Raw genomic sequence first — 15,576 nt, 5'->3', positions numbered from 1 at the left:
TCACCATCACATCGAAGGGAATGAGGTGATATTGACGTTGATGTTAAATGATCGCTTATGATATGACGTGATGCTGAAGTTGATGTTTAGTTGAGGGCTTTGAAGTTAAGGTCTAATGGTGGGTTTTGAATTTGAATTCCAATGATGGGTTTTGAAGTTGAAGACGAATTTTGTGCTGCGATGACGATATGATGTGATGGTCTGTGAGTACGGCTCATCATGATGTGATGTTAATGAATTTCCAGAAAAGTGCGACCTATGATATACGAAGGCAACGATGTGTGTGCGCGCCCTGTTCGAGGTACAATATGCAGTGTCGAGCAGGGATCGTAAAACTATCCAAGCGTCATTTACAACGTGACATCTCTAGTAAAATTCTACTGCAGATGCTATATGTAGAATTCTGCTGGTACCACCGTGAGTTCTGTTATGCCACTCTGCCACTCCTACACAATGAGGTGCCAATTCGTCATCGCACGAATATACAGCGCTATACGAGCAGCTTCCTTCGAGGTGTGGAAGAATTGAGGTCCGACAACGGAAAGTTGTTCTTTTAGTTTTTCACACGCCTCAACACAGTGTCGTAATTGTGAAAATACGTAGGTAATGGTGATGATACGGAAAAATGTGTGAAAAGAGAAACAGAGACCAAACAGAAAAGTACCTCCCCTACAAACTTCTCGCAGCATTTCCCTCGCCGTTTTACAATTTCATTCCCAGTGAAGGACCACAGTAATGTCCGTGTGCGTAGGCGAATACGTTTGCAAATAGTAATTTCACGCAGTCGACAAATTACAAGGTGAGGAGCTTTGTAATGCAGACTCTTTTTTTAGTGTGGTCTGACTGCCACTCCCACAGATTGGTCCACTCATCGCCGGACGGACGGAAACCGGCCATTCCTGTTCTCCTTCCTTCCCTCATCCCTCTTTCCATTGACACGTCTCCCTCTCTTTTCGTGCTTTTACTTTTCTCCCGCTTGTGGTGATTTGTGTGTATGCTTTGCTTTTGTCTTTCCGGTGCTGTTGTGTCCTCCTACGAAGCGCAATCTGAGGACACGATGGTGCCGTACTGGAAATTGGGGAAAATTAGCGAAGAAATAGCAGGCTAAACGAAGAACGAAGGCGAAGTATAGTTGTTGTAACGGGCTGTGTACACGAGTCCGTCGTTTACCTCCTTTTAGCGTCGTCGTGCTTATAGCCTGGATCTTTGATTATGTTACGTTTCTTTGTCTTCCCGCATTAGCTTTCTGTAGGCGACTTGCAAAATTTGCAGCGCCATCTTTGTTTCTGTTACGGTAGCATGTAGGAATCATGGGAAAGTACGTTCTTTCGCATCTTCTGGGCAAAGCTATAATCGTCTATGGATTTATCTTTTGTCTAATTTCATTCTTATCATGCGCGAATTCAGATATGGCGTGACATTATAACAAATATGTAGTTGTTTTTGTACGTTACTTCTTCTCTGCACTAAAAATTGCTGCACAGCATCATGATTGTCGGTGACCGTCAGCGCCATACTGCGTCGCGTTGGGTGTACTGTTGGGGACACGGTTAGCTAAAATCGCATGGCAGTACTTCGCCGTCCCGTATTACCTCTGTTGCGCTTGAAAGTGTTGTGCCAATATTGTACCTCAAGATAGACCTTGTGCTGCACATGTTTACAACTCGAACGAATAGTTTTGCAACACATGGAGATATGAGATGAGATAAACCACGGACTGCTGATTTTAGACAACCGTGTCCCCTACAGCACCTGGAAATAAAGTGATCGAAATCCCCGTTGGAAAAACTACCGTAAATAAGTGTTATTTGACTACAAAATGCACAGTCGCGCTCTGGAAACTGCCAACAGCGAGCTTAGACTAACCTGGGCATCAAAATGCAAACTCCGAACTTGGATAAACTAACCAACATGCTGTTTCGTCGTATCCGCCCTGCTGAGCCTAACGGCCGCTAAAATGTGGCTTTCGTTCGCTAAAACGACTTGGCCAGATATAGAAAATTCGTGATTTTGAGTGGTTAAATAGTGATGTCGTGTATTTAAAGACGGCATATCATCTTACGAAGCAATCGAGCATTCTCGTTGGTTTTTGCTTGTTTCGAAAACGGGAATTTCGACATCGGGGATTTCGCAACCGGGAAAATCGAGGTCCTCCCGCCATGTTGTGTGCGGATTCGGCACAGCACAATCTTTTGGGGGAAAGTCGATATGTTATTTACCGGCGATGATGTTGTTTCCAGCCGCGATAAATTTGAGCAGAATTGCAATTCCAATTGCAATGAAAGTATTAGTAGATGGTTGATGACGTCACCGTGAAGTGATGCACCAATGGTACCAATGGCAGCGTGCATGACTCAGGATCGTATACGTTGGTTGGGTGTCATTGGGTCGTATCCACAGGCCACCACAGTGCTCGCGCGTTGTCGCGTTGCCTGCCGGGATTCGCGAAAGTCGTCTGCTAAAGTTTCGCTGCCTTCGATACCTGACAGGAAGCGTTCACGTGTCTTCTGCGCTTTTACCAGTGACTAAATCATTTCTGCTGCAAAATATTGAGGCAAGGCGTTTCTAAGAGTACATCAGTATGCGAGTTTTTAAATGAAGGTATTTGAAAGTGTAACAGGGTGCTATCTTCAAAGGCAACTATAGCTCCTTTTTTCAATTTTTCTTGCGTGCCATGATGTTGGGCGCTTGAATACCATCGAATTTCATTGTGCGGTTGTAAAACCAGTTTGGCCCACCCTCCTTCGCACGTTCGTTCAATCTCGCAAGCACGTCTTCTTCCTTCTGATCTAAAACTCTTCTCGGGCCTCCTGTTTACGACGTGGGCGTCATGATTGCAGTGGCTAACGTACGACTTCCCTCGGTCGGAGACCGGATCCTCTTTTGGCTTCTCCGAAAGAAGAGGCCCCTCCTGGGGAGATGCTCTCTTTCGGAACTGGTTCACAATAAACATCACGATTCTCTTCCGATCATTGCGATGATAGAAGCCTGATATGGAAACCTGGGTATAAGGAGTGGCCGTCGATTCGTGACATCTGAAAGATCGTACCAAGTTTATTTTCCTCCCATTATCAACGACGGCGCGGTATCCGACGAAGATCTTGTGCCTCCTGGTGGTTGTTTAGTGGAGGATGTACGTTGCAAGCGTTTTATCAACGTTTCGACATAATCGTTTGTGGTAGCCTTTTCAGGTTCACATAAAAAAAAAAGAAAGAAAGAAGGAGAAAAACAGAAGAAGATGGGTGAAATCAATGTTTGCAACACTGGAGATGCGAGAGACCCGTCTGCTTGAAAGCAGCATGTTCCTTAGGTATGTTCAGAAGCAGAAAACACGCACGAAAGGATGACCTTCCTTCCCCCATCTTATACTGGACCGTGCGTAAATACATGTGCGTATCAGGGTTGCGGAATGGGATCACCCATTCCATTCCAATTCCATTCCGAGGAATGAAGGTTTGTGGTAATTCCATTCCTTTGAATTCCTCGGAATGAAAAGGCATGGTCAATTCCCAATTCTGGAATGGCTTGGCAACCCACATTCCATTCCTTTGATTCCACCAATAAAAGAATTAGGACCGGTAACCGTACTTACCCAGCACGGAAAAGGCACAAAGACAAGGTTATTTCGCCCTCCTCCTCTCCTCCTCCTCCTCCTCTTCATTGGCATCATCATTGCAGGAGTTTTCCGCCAAAGTAATTGATGCAAGTGATGTGGAGTTGCGGGCCACATACTGACCTGAAGCGAAATCTCCATTTTATTTTTTCTTAGAACCAAACCAAACCATCGTCCTTGACCGTGTGGCACCCAGACTCTTCCATTCCAATTCCATTCCAAGCTCTGATAAATCTGAAATGATTCGGGAATCATTCCAACCCCGGAGTGTCAACTCCGCAACCTTTGGTGCGTATAGTAAATAGTCGTTCATTGCTGGCTTGTGTCTACTCCCTTCGTCTAACTGCGTTTTTTCTTCTTTTTTTTTTTTGCTTTCCGTTCCTGCACTGAAGGAACATGTTGCATATACAAGTGTTCACTTCTACAAAAGCGGCATCTATCACCAGTGCTTACCCAAACCATGATCCGCAGCGATGGACGTTTACTAGGCCTTTTTCCATCACCCAACCGTTTGACCCAAGCACATTGGGCCACTTTTCCGCACAAATTGAGCGCATGCGGGCAATCCCCGACGCCTGAACGAATGCACGTGTTCAACCGTGCCGGCAACATCAAAAGACGTGAAACTGTCTCTCACGTAGTTGCCTCTTGCCTTATTTTGTTTTTGTCGATTACCTCCCCTGCAGCTATCCGAGGGAACTTTTTCCTTTCCGCAGAAACGATCTTCTTCACGCTGTGCGTGACCTTCCTCGTTTTTCGCGTTGCGGACTTTGTGTTTCGGCGAGCTCACATTCAACGCTTCGTGCTCTCGGATGGTTTTATTATCGGCAAAGAGGAGAAGATCCGAATAAGGTTTCCTAATTGGCTCGGTGCGTCAAAAGGAGTTCTCTCTGGAATGGCCTCAGGCGTGCCCTTGCCGTTCCGTTGGGCATGTGTAAAGTGTCTGTGACCCCAACCTGTGTGTACTGTCTTGCGCGGTTGCGAGCAGCACAGACTGACCGTGTATTCACAAGAGTGTCATCCTCACGGAATATCGGAATATTCTAGTGGAAGAAAAAGCTGCTCACAGGGCGGAGTGTCCGCCGCGTCTTGTGTTGAGCATTCGCGGAATCGGGAATGACGTAGAGCGCACATAGCGCATAGAGCGCGTAGAGCGCACATAGGATGCAGCAGACGACACACAATGTGCCCTGTCGTCTGCTACGGAATATCGCGCTTACGTCACAGTAAAGTTGGTGCGAAAATACATTTTGTCGTAATAAATATGCCTAACATTGGGGACAAGTAACAATTTTTTACAACCAGACAGAGATGGTAGAGTGTACGTGTTGGGATACTTTCGGAGTCACTTATACTGGTGCATACCTGAGCGTTCTGTGTCTGCCATAGAAATCGTAATCTCCGAAAGAGTTCCATATAGTGCCTGCGGAGCGGATGCAAGACGTTTAGCAATACAGAGCATACGGCAGTAGACACACACGCGTGCAACACTTTAGCGGTAGACACACACACAGTAACTGTGTGTGCCTACGTCCGTGTCTTTTTCGCGTTCCTTGAACATGTATCGTTTTAATTCGCGCGAATTCAAAACAAATATCAACTGACGGCTCTGTATTCATCAAAACTTTGGCTATATACGCTCCACAAAAGCATTTGCGGAAAAAAAGGAGAGAGAGAAAAAACTAAGATATCGCCTAACCAATTAACTAACCAGCAAAATACTGCGCCCTTAGCGATCATTGATATGAGCTTGATGTCAAGAAGAACGTGATTTTTGCACGTTGTTTCCAAACCGCTGCATAGGGTCATTCGTGTTTACCCTTGTATTCATTCGTGCCCGTTTACTATTTGGCGTCTGCTGAGCTCTCGCTGCACATACATTTCAAGCACATAATGTTCTCAAAAAGAAGGAAAAATACTAGTACGGGTAAGTTGAGAAAGCTAGGCCCTTCGATGCGCTGGCCCTCATTTTGTGATGTACAACAAAATTGTTCTGCACAGGGATTAGGTATACGAACGCCTTGTAAATTACGACCGTGCAGTATAATACACCAATGTTATAAAAATTTTACAGAAAAGTTTCTCATCTCTAGCGTCCTAAAAACTCCTAAAAATATATTACGAATGCCTTAAAATGAACGTCTCGAAACTTCTCCCATACTTATTAAGCATTCCGACAGCTGTGACAGGACAGCCAGTCATTAATTTTCTCCCATTTACAAACTCTCTCTTTCTTTTCGTCACTTTTGTGTTGCATTTTTGCCGTCCCATCTTGCCTCCTCCATCTCATATTCTTTCATTGCATATGCATGTGACTTCATGAAGAGCCGTTGTTATACATACACAGAAAAGGACCGGATTTTCAGCCTGAGCTGTTTCAATTCTCTCAGTCTGGCAATGTACTCTTCCTGAGTGCTTTTTACTGAATTCCGCATTTCAACTGGAAGAATTTTCGTTCGCAGTGACTGCTTTCAGCGGAACAGTGCGGCAATTTTAGGCTTTTCGGTTGGGAATGATCGTAATTATGTAAGATCGTAAGAAAGTGACGATTATTGCACGATTATTGCAGAAAGTGTGCAAATTATGTGACTTCGCACATGCACGTTGGTCGAACGCGAGCATAATTTTAGCGAAATTAAACTTTTGCTGTGGCAGTGACCTATCCCGTAAAACGAATCTTGCAGGTTATTTTCAGTAGTAAATTTTTCAGTAAAAATTCAGTTATTACAGTAAAATACCATATAATGTAGCTGTTCCAAACATAGCTGTGTTTTCTCCGAATCGTACTAGCATGATGCATAAGCCAGTCTCCGCACGTTGAAACTTTTCCCAAAATGTCAGTCGCGCCAATCTTTCCAGCTCTTGCACTTTGTAGAGATCTCTTTTGAAAAACGCTGACTATCAATTTGTTTCCCTCGAAAGGAGTGGTTGTCGTCAACAAGATCCGAAGCAGCTCCATTCACTTTTCAGCCGGGGAGTAGCAACATACGCTCGATCGAAACAAAGGCTCCGTGGCGCCATCTATGAGGGCTATGACACACTAACGATTTTTTTTCTTGCTTCTTTTATTTCTCTCATGCCTCCTTGCCACGAAGGTAGCTCAAGGTCGCTTCCTTTCCCAATGTATCATGCGTGCTTTGTTCTCTTGCGGCTGCTCCGATGATCTCTTCTCTTTCCTTCCCTTTTGTTTTGCGTGATGCGCGTATTTATAGTTCTCTTTCGCAGCAGAATAAAACCGTGAACACTGGTATACCAAGCCATCTGGAGTACACATTGCATATGTGCGTGCTGCAAAGGAACGCATGAAAAACAAAAAGTGTCATTCCTATTGGCTCCCGGCGTCACGTGACATCTCCCCAGACTGTTATTACGAGAACATCGGAACGCCATTACCACGAGCAGTGTACAACGTGGATCGAGCAGCATGGAGACAAGATGGTTGTTGTGACTCGCGATCTACGCGCTTTTTTTTTATGTTTACTGAACTCCTCTCGTTGTTTCCCCCTGCGTGGAGTTCCTGCACCAGGTCTCCCGCATTTGCGCCATGTTATCTGAAAATACGTGCACCAAACTTCAGCTGCATCTTTGTAGCTGATCTGCTAGGCATCAGCTCAACATACTGTCGTCAATCAACGAATATACTTCAACAGAACACCCCTTTGGGCTTTTATGAGTCCCCAAACGTCACCACACCAGCACTGGACAGTTGTTTCGGCCTTATCGGGCCACCGTCAGCAGTGCGCTTCCTAAGGCCGAAATAGCTGTCCAGTGCTGGTGTGGTGACGTTTGAGACTTATAAACATCTGTTCTACGTGCAGCCAAAGAGCTTCTCCTACTTTTCTTCCTTTTGGGCTTGTTGGTCAAAGTCAATCATGATAAAATATTTTTCGTTTAAAATTAAAAGAGACGGTCTGTTAAAAAGGTTCATTTACGTGTTGTGTTTGTCTTGCGAATTTTAGCGCTTTTATCACGATTGAACGAATATATTTGCCTTGCGCAAACTAATTTAAGGAATGAGAAACCCATGCGTCTGTTCTGGCAGTATATAATGTGTATATCGCGATCTTGCAGCTTTCTTTGATGCTCATAGAGTACCCTTTCACTACCAAACATTAAAGGGCATGTCAAGATCCCGTAGCGCGCATACAATGCATTCACAACTTCGTGACTGGAAGGATCTCGCATTCGGTTCGTCCACCACATCACGCTTATTTCGCGTCGTTTAGAGCAACCCTACCATCAGCGTCCCACTCGTAATGTTCGTCGATGGCATATTTCTCCCTCTAATGAGAAAAGCCGAGACGACGCATCCAGCCGCATCTCCCAACCCCCTCTTTACCTGACTCGCTTGTGTCTGCTTTTACCCCCTGTATAGTGGGTTATCTGCGGTTCACTACCCCAACTGCCCGAACCTCGCTCCATCCAAAACTTTTGCTTCTTCCTTGTCCACTCGTGATCGTTCATCGGACGGCGAGAGTTTCCGGAAAAACGAAAAAAAAAAAAAAAAAAAAGTCGCCGGCATTCCACAGACGCAGAGGAGGAGAATGGCGTTTCTGCTACTGCCCATGCCGTTGTTCCCCTCACCCTCAATGGCGTACATCTCGAAATGTCGTCTGCATGTGGCGGCGTCGTTGTTGGGCGTTTGTTTTGGTTGACGAGAACCTAATGTATCTGCATGTTCTGTGGAAGTATGCACGTGAAGGAGAAGAGAGAAAGGACAAAAACAACGATGGAACATTGAACGAGATGTGTTTCTGCTCGAGTCCGTTTGGTGAACAAGTAAGTGGCGAGAGAGGAAGTCACAGACGAAATGAGCTAGACGCAGTGGGGTTCTCACGGTTTGTCTGTCTCTCAAGCAGCGTGGCCTGGCGCGGTGTACAGAAGGGAAAGGAGGAATTTTGACAGCATTGGAATATCCTATGTTTTCTTTGCCGAGCATACATGTAATACTAGACAGGCGTAAGAGGCCAAAGTTGTTTCAGTGTGTTTTGTATTCATGTGTACCCTTGCCAAAGCGATGCAAGCAGACTTGTACGCAACTTGAATACTCTACTTATACGTTACTCAATCTTAAATATTTTTGGGAATAACTTGGTATCTTACAAATACTTTTAAACTAGAGTAATATTCTACCTTAAATACTTTTTGGGAGTGACTTGTACTCATTTCGTATTCGATTGACAATATATCTACCTCACAAATTGTATAGCTTGATAGAAATTTTTCAACGTTGAGTATTTAGTGCTCTACTCAGTTGCTTTTTTTGCCTGGTACTCAGTAATCTCAGTAAGCGGTCATGTTTCATGCAGGAAACGCTACCCCCGGTCCGCTTTACGCATAATAGAGTTTGCAGTTTGACACTTACAGGCCGAAGTAAAAGGATACCCTGCTAGGGAAAAGACGCAACATTTTTGCTCTTTATTTGAAAGGTACTAAAAGATAAGAAACAAAAAGAGAAAAGAATGCCCCCACATCAAATTCCCGCAGTATTGCTTATATTTCGTTTTTTGACTTGACTATTTTGTGTGCATTGTGCACTGGGTACTGTTGTCACGAGCTGTCGTCGAGGTATCGTGGCACCGCTTTTGCGCTAATTTGAACAGGTGTCTATCTATATGGCAGGCTAGAAGGACATTCATTCTAGCCCGCCATACTATCTACGCCGCTGTTTGCAAGTGAACTAGAAAAAGAGAGAGAGAGAGAAGAAGAAGGAAAGGAAGCAGCAGATTGGAACGGACAGAATACAACTTAAAGTTAAAAAGACACTTTTAGTAATTGCTCGCACTTCATCAACTATTCATTAATTTTTACTCGTACTAGCGGTGATGTCGTTACGTTATCCACGACGTGATGTTACCTGCCCAGCGGTTCGGTCACCACCAGAAAGAGTTTGTGGTGTGAGCTGTGAAAAGGAAGAAAAAAAAAAAAGGCGGCGGGTCGAATTCACGGCTCTCAGAAAGTTATCACAGATAACTGTGTGACTGAAATTTAGAAAACACTGAGGGAAAAATCGCAGCCTACCTCGATCGGTAGTCAGTATCGCTGCGGGCTATCACTCTATGCAGTGAGCGTAGGAAACCAGCCGAAATCGGCTCCCTAATTCATTCCGTTCTCGCTGCTTTTGACGTTCGAACCGCTCCACGTTTCACCGCGAGCCCACTTCGAACAATGTCCCTATAAAGCTCCCAGTCACTCACATTATGGCCATGCAAGCCGGACAAGCTTAGATAAATGGTATGGCGCCTGCCTGCAGCTGCCCTTCACCGGGGCTTGATTAGACGCTGGCCAAAGGGTGGTGCATAGCATGGCAGTGGCTGGCTTGCGCTATGTTATTCCCCGTTCTGTTGTGTTTAGAACACACGGGTGCGTAGAGCCTGATTAGGACCCCTGAAGAGAGGGTGGCCTGACCTCTTGGGAAATCGCGTGCCAGATTACGCTCCGCGAAAGCATCCGTGGCGAATGGTAATGATAATGAGCAGCACATAAGCCCTCTCAGTGCTCCACGGAGCGGGGAATATGAAAGTACGCCGGATTGAAAGGGCGGAATCAGTTTGTGTGTGGGAGCCTGACCCTGCCCTCATAGAAAGAGCAGATTTAATAAACAATGCACATCTCGAACAACATCGTCCGCGAGGTGCACGACCTGTCCCTTCCTGAATCAAGTTTGCTGTGAGGAGGAATACGCTACGCTACGATGGTTTGTCTCTGCACAGGGGAGAGGGTAAAGTTTGGAGAAACCACGTGACGAAGTGTCTGTCCAATCACAACGCAGCAATGGTAGGAATGTTGCCCCCCTTATTTGGGAAAGGGACAAATGAGGTCGTCCCGCGGCAATAGGGGAGAGAGGGAAACTGAGGAGCTGCGCGGACAGGTGACCAACTTGCCATCTTGGGCTTTTTCATCTGGCAGGAAACCGACCTTTGACACGGAGTTGTTTGGACACAAAAATATTACTGAAACGCACATACTGATGAATGTAAGAATGTCTTACTGTATATGCATGCTGTGTACAGGGGCGGATCCAGACCCTCCTTTTTCTTTGGGGGGGGGGGGTTTCTTTGTCGGAGCGCTTCTTTTTTTTTTTTTTTTTGAGGGGCGTGGGGGGGGGGTGTTCTTTGTCGGAGCGCGTAGTGGGGGGGGGGGAATCCAATGTATATGCTGACGTTTTGGGGCCCTTGGATCCGCCACTGGCTGTGTACAATGGGTTCCTTCCGAAGTAATTGCAGGCTACACTGTTAGAAGAAAAGGTATAAAAAAGGTATAAATCAGTTCTAAAGTACGACATTTTTATATCATGCAGAGCTATTCGGCACATCTTGGTGACACACACACAAAATACAGCACGCCTTCCCCAAGGCGCCAAGTCAGCTGGCATCGTGCAGGCGACGGGCTTTACTTCTCCGGGAACAAGGACCGTCTTTATGCCGCCAACCAGAGAGTGCGCGCTTTCCACTAATTGCCGCGTTCCGAGGCGGTTTTCGCAGTTGTAATTGTGCGGCAAACCAGTAAGGCCTTCTCAGTACTCGTGTCACGCGTCGCACGCAAGGAATGAGCGTGTCGCGTGCTGTGCGGCGTGAACCTCGCTCGCTGTGTTCGTGTCGAGTGCATGCGAAATGGGCTTTCGCGATGACCGAAAATGTGTTGCGTACGGCGAATATGTTTGAAGCCGTGTGTGCAATTCATCGGAAGAGGACATAAGGACACGCTGAAAGACGCTCGAAGAATATTTCTGTGTCGTTCGTTGTGAACGACGTTGTGTCGGTCGGATTGGTTGTCGAATACAAACCATACAAGGTATTATGCTCCTTTTTTCTTCTCAGTCATTCAGGTTATGGCAACGTGTCAGCAAGGGTGGTGGCTCTTGCGGAGCTGTGTTCGCGTGTTATATGACGCCGTTCAAGGGGCTTTGCCTGACTATTCCGATGGTTTATGATCTTCGACTAATAGGGAGAAGAATGCAAATAATGCGTTAGCTTTCAACAAAGTATATTCTATTCTCGCAAATCCGTAGCTCTCCTTTTCAATGCAGAATCCATTTCCGCAGTGTACGTAACGCAGTAAATGACATCTATCAAATTGATTAATGGAAAACTCTTGGACTTTATCACAACGCTTGGGCATTAACGAGACAAGTTCCTGTTGAACAAATGGAATAATTATTTGTTTCCAGGTCCCGCTACGCTTCCCCTACATCTCGTGCCCAACCGCCAATTAGTTTTCGATTAGGTCAAGTGCGCCGGGCTGTCCAGGCAAATTCAGCATTGTGGTGATGTGATTCTGAATTACATTTCTGATGAATCTGAATTCTGATTGTCATGTGAAGCGTGACGAAGTGATGACGCCAATGATCGAATTAATAAACAATTAATGAACGTCCCTACCGTGCAGCTACGTTTAACACTTGTGGCATCACTGTCAAACTCATGTAGAACACATTTTGTGCTGGTTTAGAAGTTGGATCTGGCAGTGAGCGTGTTCGGAGGAAAGCACTGCGTGAGTCCCATTAAATAAACATGTGGTACGTGTAATATGCATAAGGGTCGACGGATGAACAGAACAGACACCGCTCTTACTCTGTTATGCATGGGGACTTGTTTACGGAGGCATGGATATAGCATAGATAGAGCGCTATATAGCCACGCAGGCATTCCGACTTGGTTCTAGAGAAGGAAATTGGTGACCGGTATAGGCAGCTAAAGTCTGTACAACGACGTAAGATTTGGCGCCATTTTCTATAACCTGACACGTGATTGTATGTCGTGTATTAAGCTCTTTTATGCGTTCGTGCCCATCGAGGGTGAGTTAAACTAGCAAGAACGCAGGATTCACATCGCACAAGGAACACTTCAAACGGGGGATGCCACGATAGATTTCTAAATTAAAGCTTTAATATGAAGAATGGCGGAATTGCAGTGCAACAGCTGGGCACGCACGCAACGCTATACGCTACGCCGTTTGGGATTTTGAATACATGGGATTTTAAACGGTGGATTCTTAACAGTGGCTTTTCGGGATCCGCCCCCTTCAAACGTTTGCGGAAACGGGAGGCATTTTTCGTTGTGTTTGCCGCGGTCGCTTTATCTGTTGTAGGTCGTCTTGAGCAGAGCACACTGTTGTGTGTATGTATATTGGCCCGCAGTTTGCTTCATCTGTGCACGGCTTTGATTGATCGCTCCGTATAACTATCTGTAAACGGCGTTCGAGGTTTTGTTGCACCACTTGTTGCTTGAATTCGTGCCGAAGCCCGCGTTCACGCAGTCACGCTATACGGTGGATGTCGTGACGCTGGCCATAGAGCACACCCACAAACAAAGGCCGTTATTTACGCTAAAGGACGAACGCGCAGCAGCGCCCCTCAGCTTAATCGAGTCGTCAGAACACGCTAAAGTTTTAGCGAAATGGGAGATCACGACTTACCTAAGCACGACTACCTGCACGGCAGGTGCTGGATGGGCAGGTGGAGTTTTGCGAACGGCTTCCCCATGTGGCGGTGGTGGTTCCTCGTTGTGGTTCAGCGAAGCGCGCCTCGCGCTACCTTGAGAGTGCTCCGTGTGCTCTGCGTTTGATGCCTTTCTCTGGGAGTATCGTGTCGTCTCAATGTGAGGTAGGTTGTCGCAGAGAGATAGGAGGACCACGTGATGACGGTTGATGTCGCGTTTTCGCTCTTTGACTTTATGAGAGAGAAAGACTTAAGGACTGTTCCGACATACAGCGATATGATACAGTATATAGCGCTAGAAAATAGCGCGATATTTACCTCCTCGCGTTGCTCCAAACCGCTAAAAATTTGCGCTTGCCGGAGTTGAGCTGGAGTCAACCTTTTCAGCGTTACTATTAGCGCTACATCCGTGTTGGCCAATGAGGATGCCCTTCAGTGGAGACGTCGGAGAAGTCGTGGATATGTTTTGCTTCCGCATTTCACGGCACGCGGCGACCGCATTGGAACCGGCGAGTGTGTCATCCAAAATGTCTAGTAATTTATCTTGTTGTCCTTCTTGATAAGAGGTTCAGTCAGTTGATCGAATTTGTTCGTCCAACACTGTCGAACTCTGGAGGCGTCATGATGGGGGAGAGACCACTAAATTATAGCGCTTGCGCCACTTTGCAAGTGTGAGCCGTCCGATAACAACCAGCGCTGTTTTTGCGTGCTGTTTTGTAGCGCTATATTAGCGCGCAGCTATAGGTGGGAACAGGCCTCTACTGAGACTATTAGTCGTTAACGTGTTGGGAATGAGGAAACAACCTCACGGGACATCTGTGTGCAGAAGGTCACTGTGCCGAAAGCTTTACATTTGTTTTGTTTTTCTACGTTTAAGCATTTTCTCGAATAGTTCAATTAATATCCAATATACAGGGTGCATCACAAGGGTGACAGCGAGAGAGCGACGGGAAAAAGCGGACGCAGAACTCGCGCAACGCTCGAAAATAGTGCATTTTCGCATATTTTTCACTAGGGTACAGGAAAGCGCTGCCGTTTCGATTCTAGCGGACTGAGACTCCTCACGGTTGTGCTCTACAACTTTGCAATTGCGCGGTCAACCTGTTTTCACTGATTATGAAAGTTAATTAACGGCTGCACTAATTGATACACCAGCACCATTGAGTAGGCCCCATCGGGAATAGATGTTTCAAGGACTTTTCCGAAAGAAAAACAAATCGCGAATTTAATAAACTTCTGGTCATTCTTACGTGGCGCACCCTGAAACTCTCTTCCATATGAATATGTACTACTTCGAACTGAGTTCGACGGTGTCGTGTGGACTGTGTCTACTTACGTCGCCATTTTTTCTTCTTTTTTTTTAATCAAAAGATCATCGTCGCATTGAGGATGAATAATGCCCTAGAATCCCGTGTGATCGTTTGCTACAAGCAAAATAGAGCAAACGTATATTTCTTCAATACTGCCCAAGCAGCACAGCATCTTGGCCCAATATTGGCGATATTGGCGCAATATTGGCACAATATTGGACCAGTATTGGGCCGGCATTGCCGATATTGGCAGTATTGGCGCAATATTGGACCGATCTTGGACCAATATTGGGCCGGCATTGCCAATATTTTGCCAATATTGGACAAAGATGTGCTGCTTGGGTGTATACAGTCGATCTCTTCCGCAGTACATTCCCTTAGTTGTCCCTTTAACACTTCCTTCTTTCTTTCCAGCTGTGGGTGACCTGACCAAATTCAGCCAAGTAAAGGAGCACTATAAAGCCAACTATGTCGAGCCCAGCAACTTGTTCACTCCGGAGACACGGCCGGCCCGCGTGCGTGAGATGTACGATCGGTCGACGGCCAAGCCTCCGCTACACGTCATCCGATGCCTGGACGAGACGCAAGGAGACGTCGACTCGCGGTGTCTGTACCTCTGCATGCCCATCTGGGGAGACGCCGTCAAGAGACGTCTCAAGACAGACTTAGAGATCGAAGCCAGAAAGGTGAGTCCTTGTCCTAGCGCCGGTCTCGGCCGGTGTGGTTGAAGCCATGCACTCCTGTAAATGATCGACGTATAGGGGGCGTCTACACGTGCGCATTCCAAGAAGAACCGTCTCATAACCCCTGGACTGATTTTTCGTGGGACATGTGTGTATTGTATCATGGTCCCTTTTCGAGACAAAGCAGGAATGCTCAGCTGTATTGCGGCATAGTGGAGGGATACATGGGTGCTCTAATCCTTCTTCTTCTCCGTCGTCGTCATATGGGTTAACAGTAGTCAGCTTTTGAGTAAAGACTTGCTACTCTAAGAGCTCTGCCCTGGGCGTCCCCACCAGCTCCCGTGGCTGAGTGGTTATAGCGTGCTGGCCACGTCACGTCGAGACTGGGAGGTATACCCGGTTTCGAATCCCGGTGCCGGCTGTGCTATCTGGGGTTTTTCCTGGGTTTTCCTCTGACGGCTGTCGGACATACGTCGGCACAGTTCCCGTAGAAGTCGGCCCAGGACGCACATTCCCCCCCAGAGCGTTAGT

The 15,576-nt window shown here is 46.4% G+C and overlaps 1 protein-coding gene across 4 annotated transcripts in view; it reads left to right on the top strand.

The window, feature by feature from the left end:
* Positions 1-15,576, top strand: part of LOC135400947 (actin remodeling regulator NHS-like) — a 99,294-nt gene that overhangs the window by 69,615 nt on the left and 14,103 nt on the right. For 2 of the 4 annotated variants that reach the window (XM_064632973.1, XM_064632974.1), the window contains exon 2: positions 14,777-15,048. In XM_064632973.1, the coding sequence (XP_064489043.1) occupies positions 14,777-15,048 (272 nt within the window). Of the gene's footprint in view, positions 1-8,241; positions 8,393-11,320; positions 11,408-14,776; positions 15,049-15,576 lie in introns of those variants that run through there. The other 2 variants (XM_064632975.1, XM_064632976.1) reach the window with 2 other exon arrangements.

Source organism: Ornithodoros turicata, chromosome 7 (assembly GCF_037126465.1).
Source record: "Ornithodoros turicata isolate Travis chromosome 7, ASM3712646v1, whole genome shotgun sequence".
Taxonomy (NCBI): Eukaryota; Metazoa; Arthropoda; class Arachnida; order Ixodida; family Argasidae; genus Ornithodoros; species Ornithodoros turicata.
This window is presented reverse-complemented; position numbering and strand designations above follow the sequence as displayed.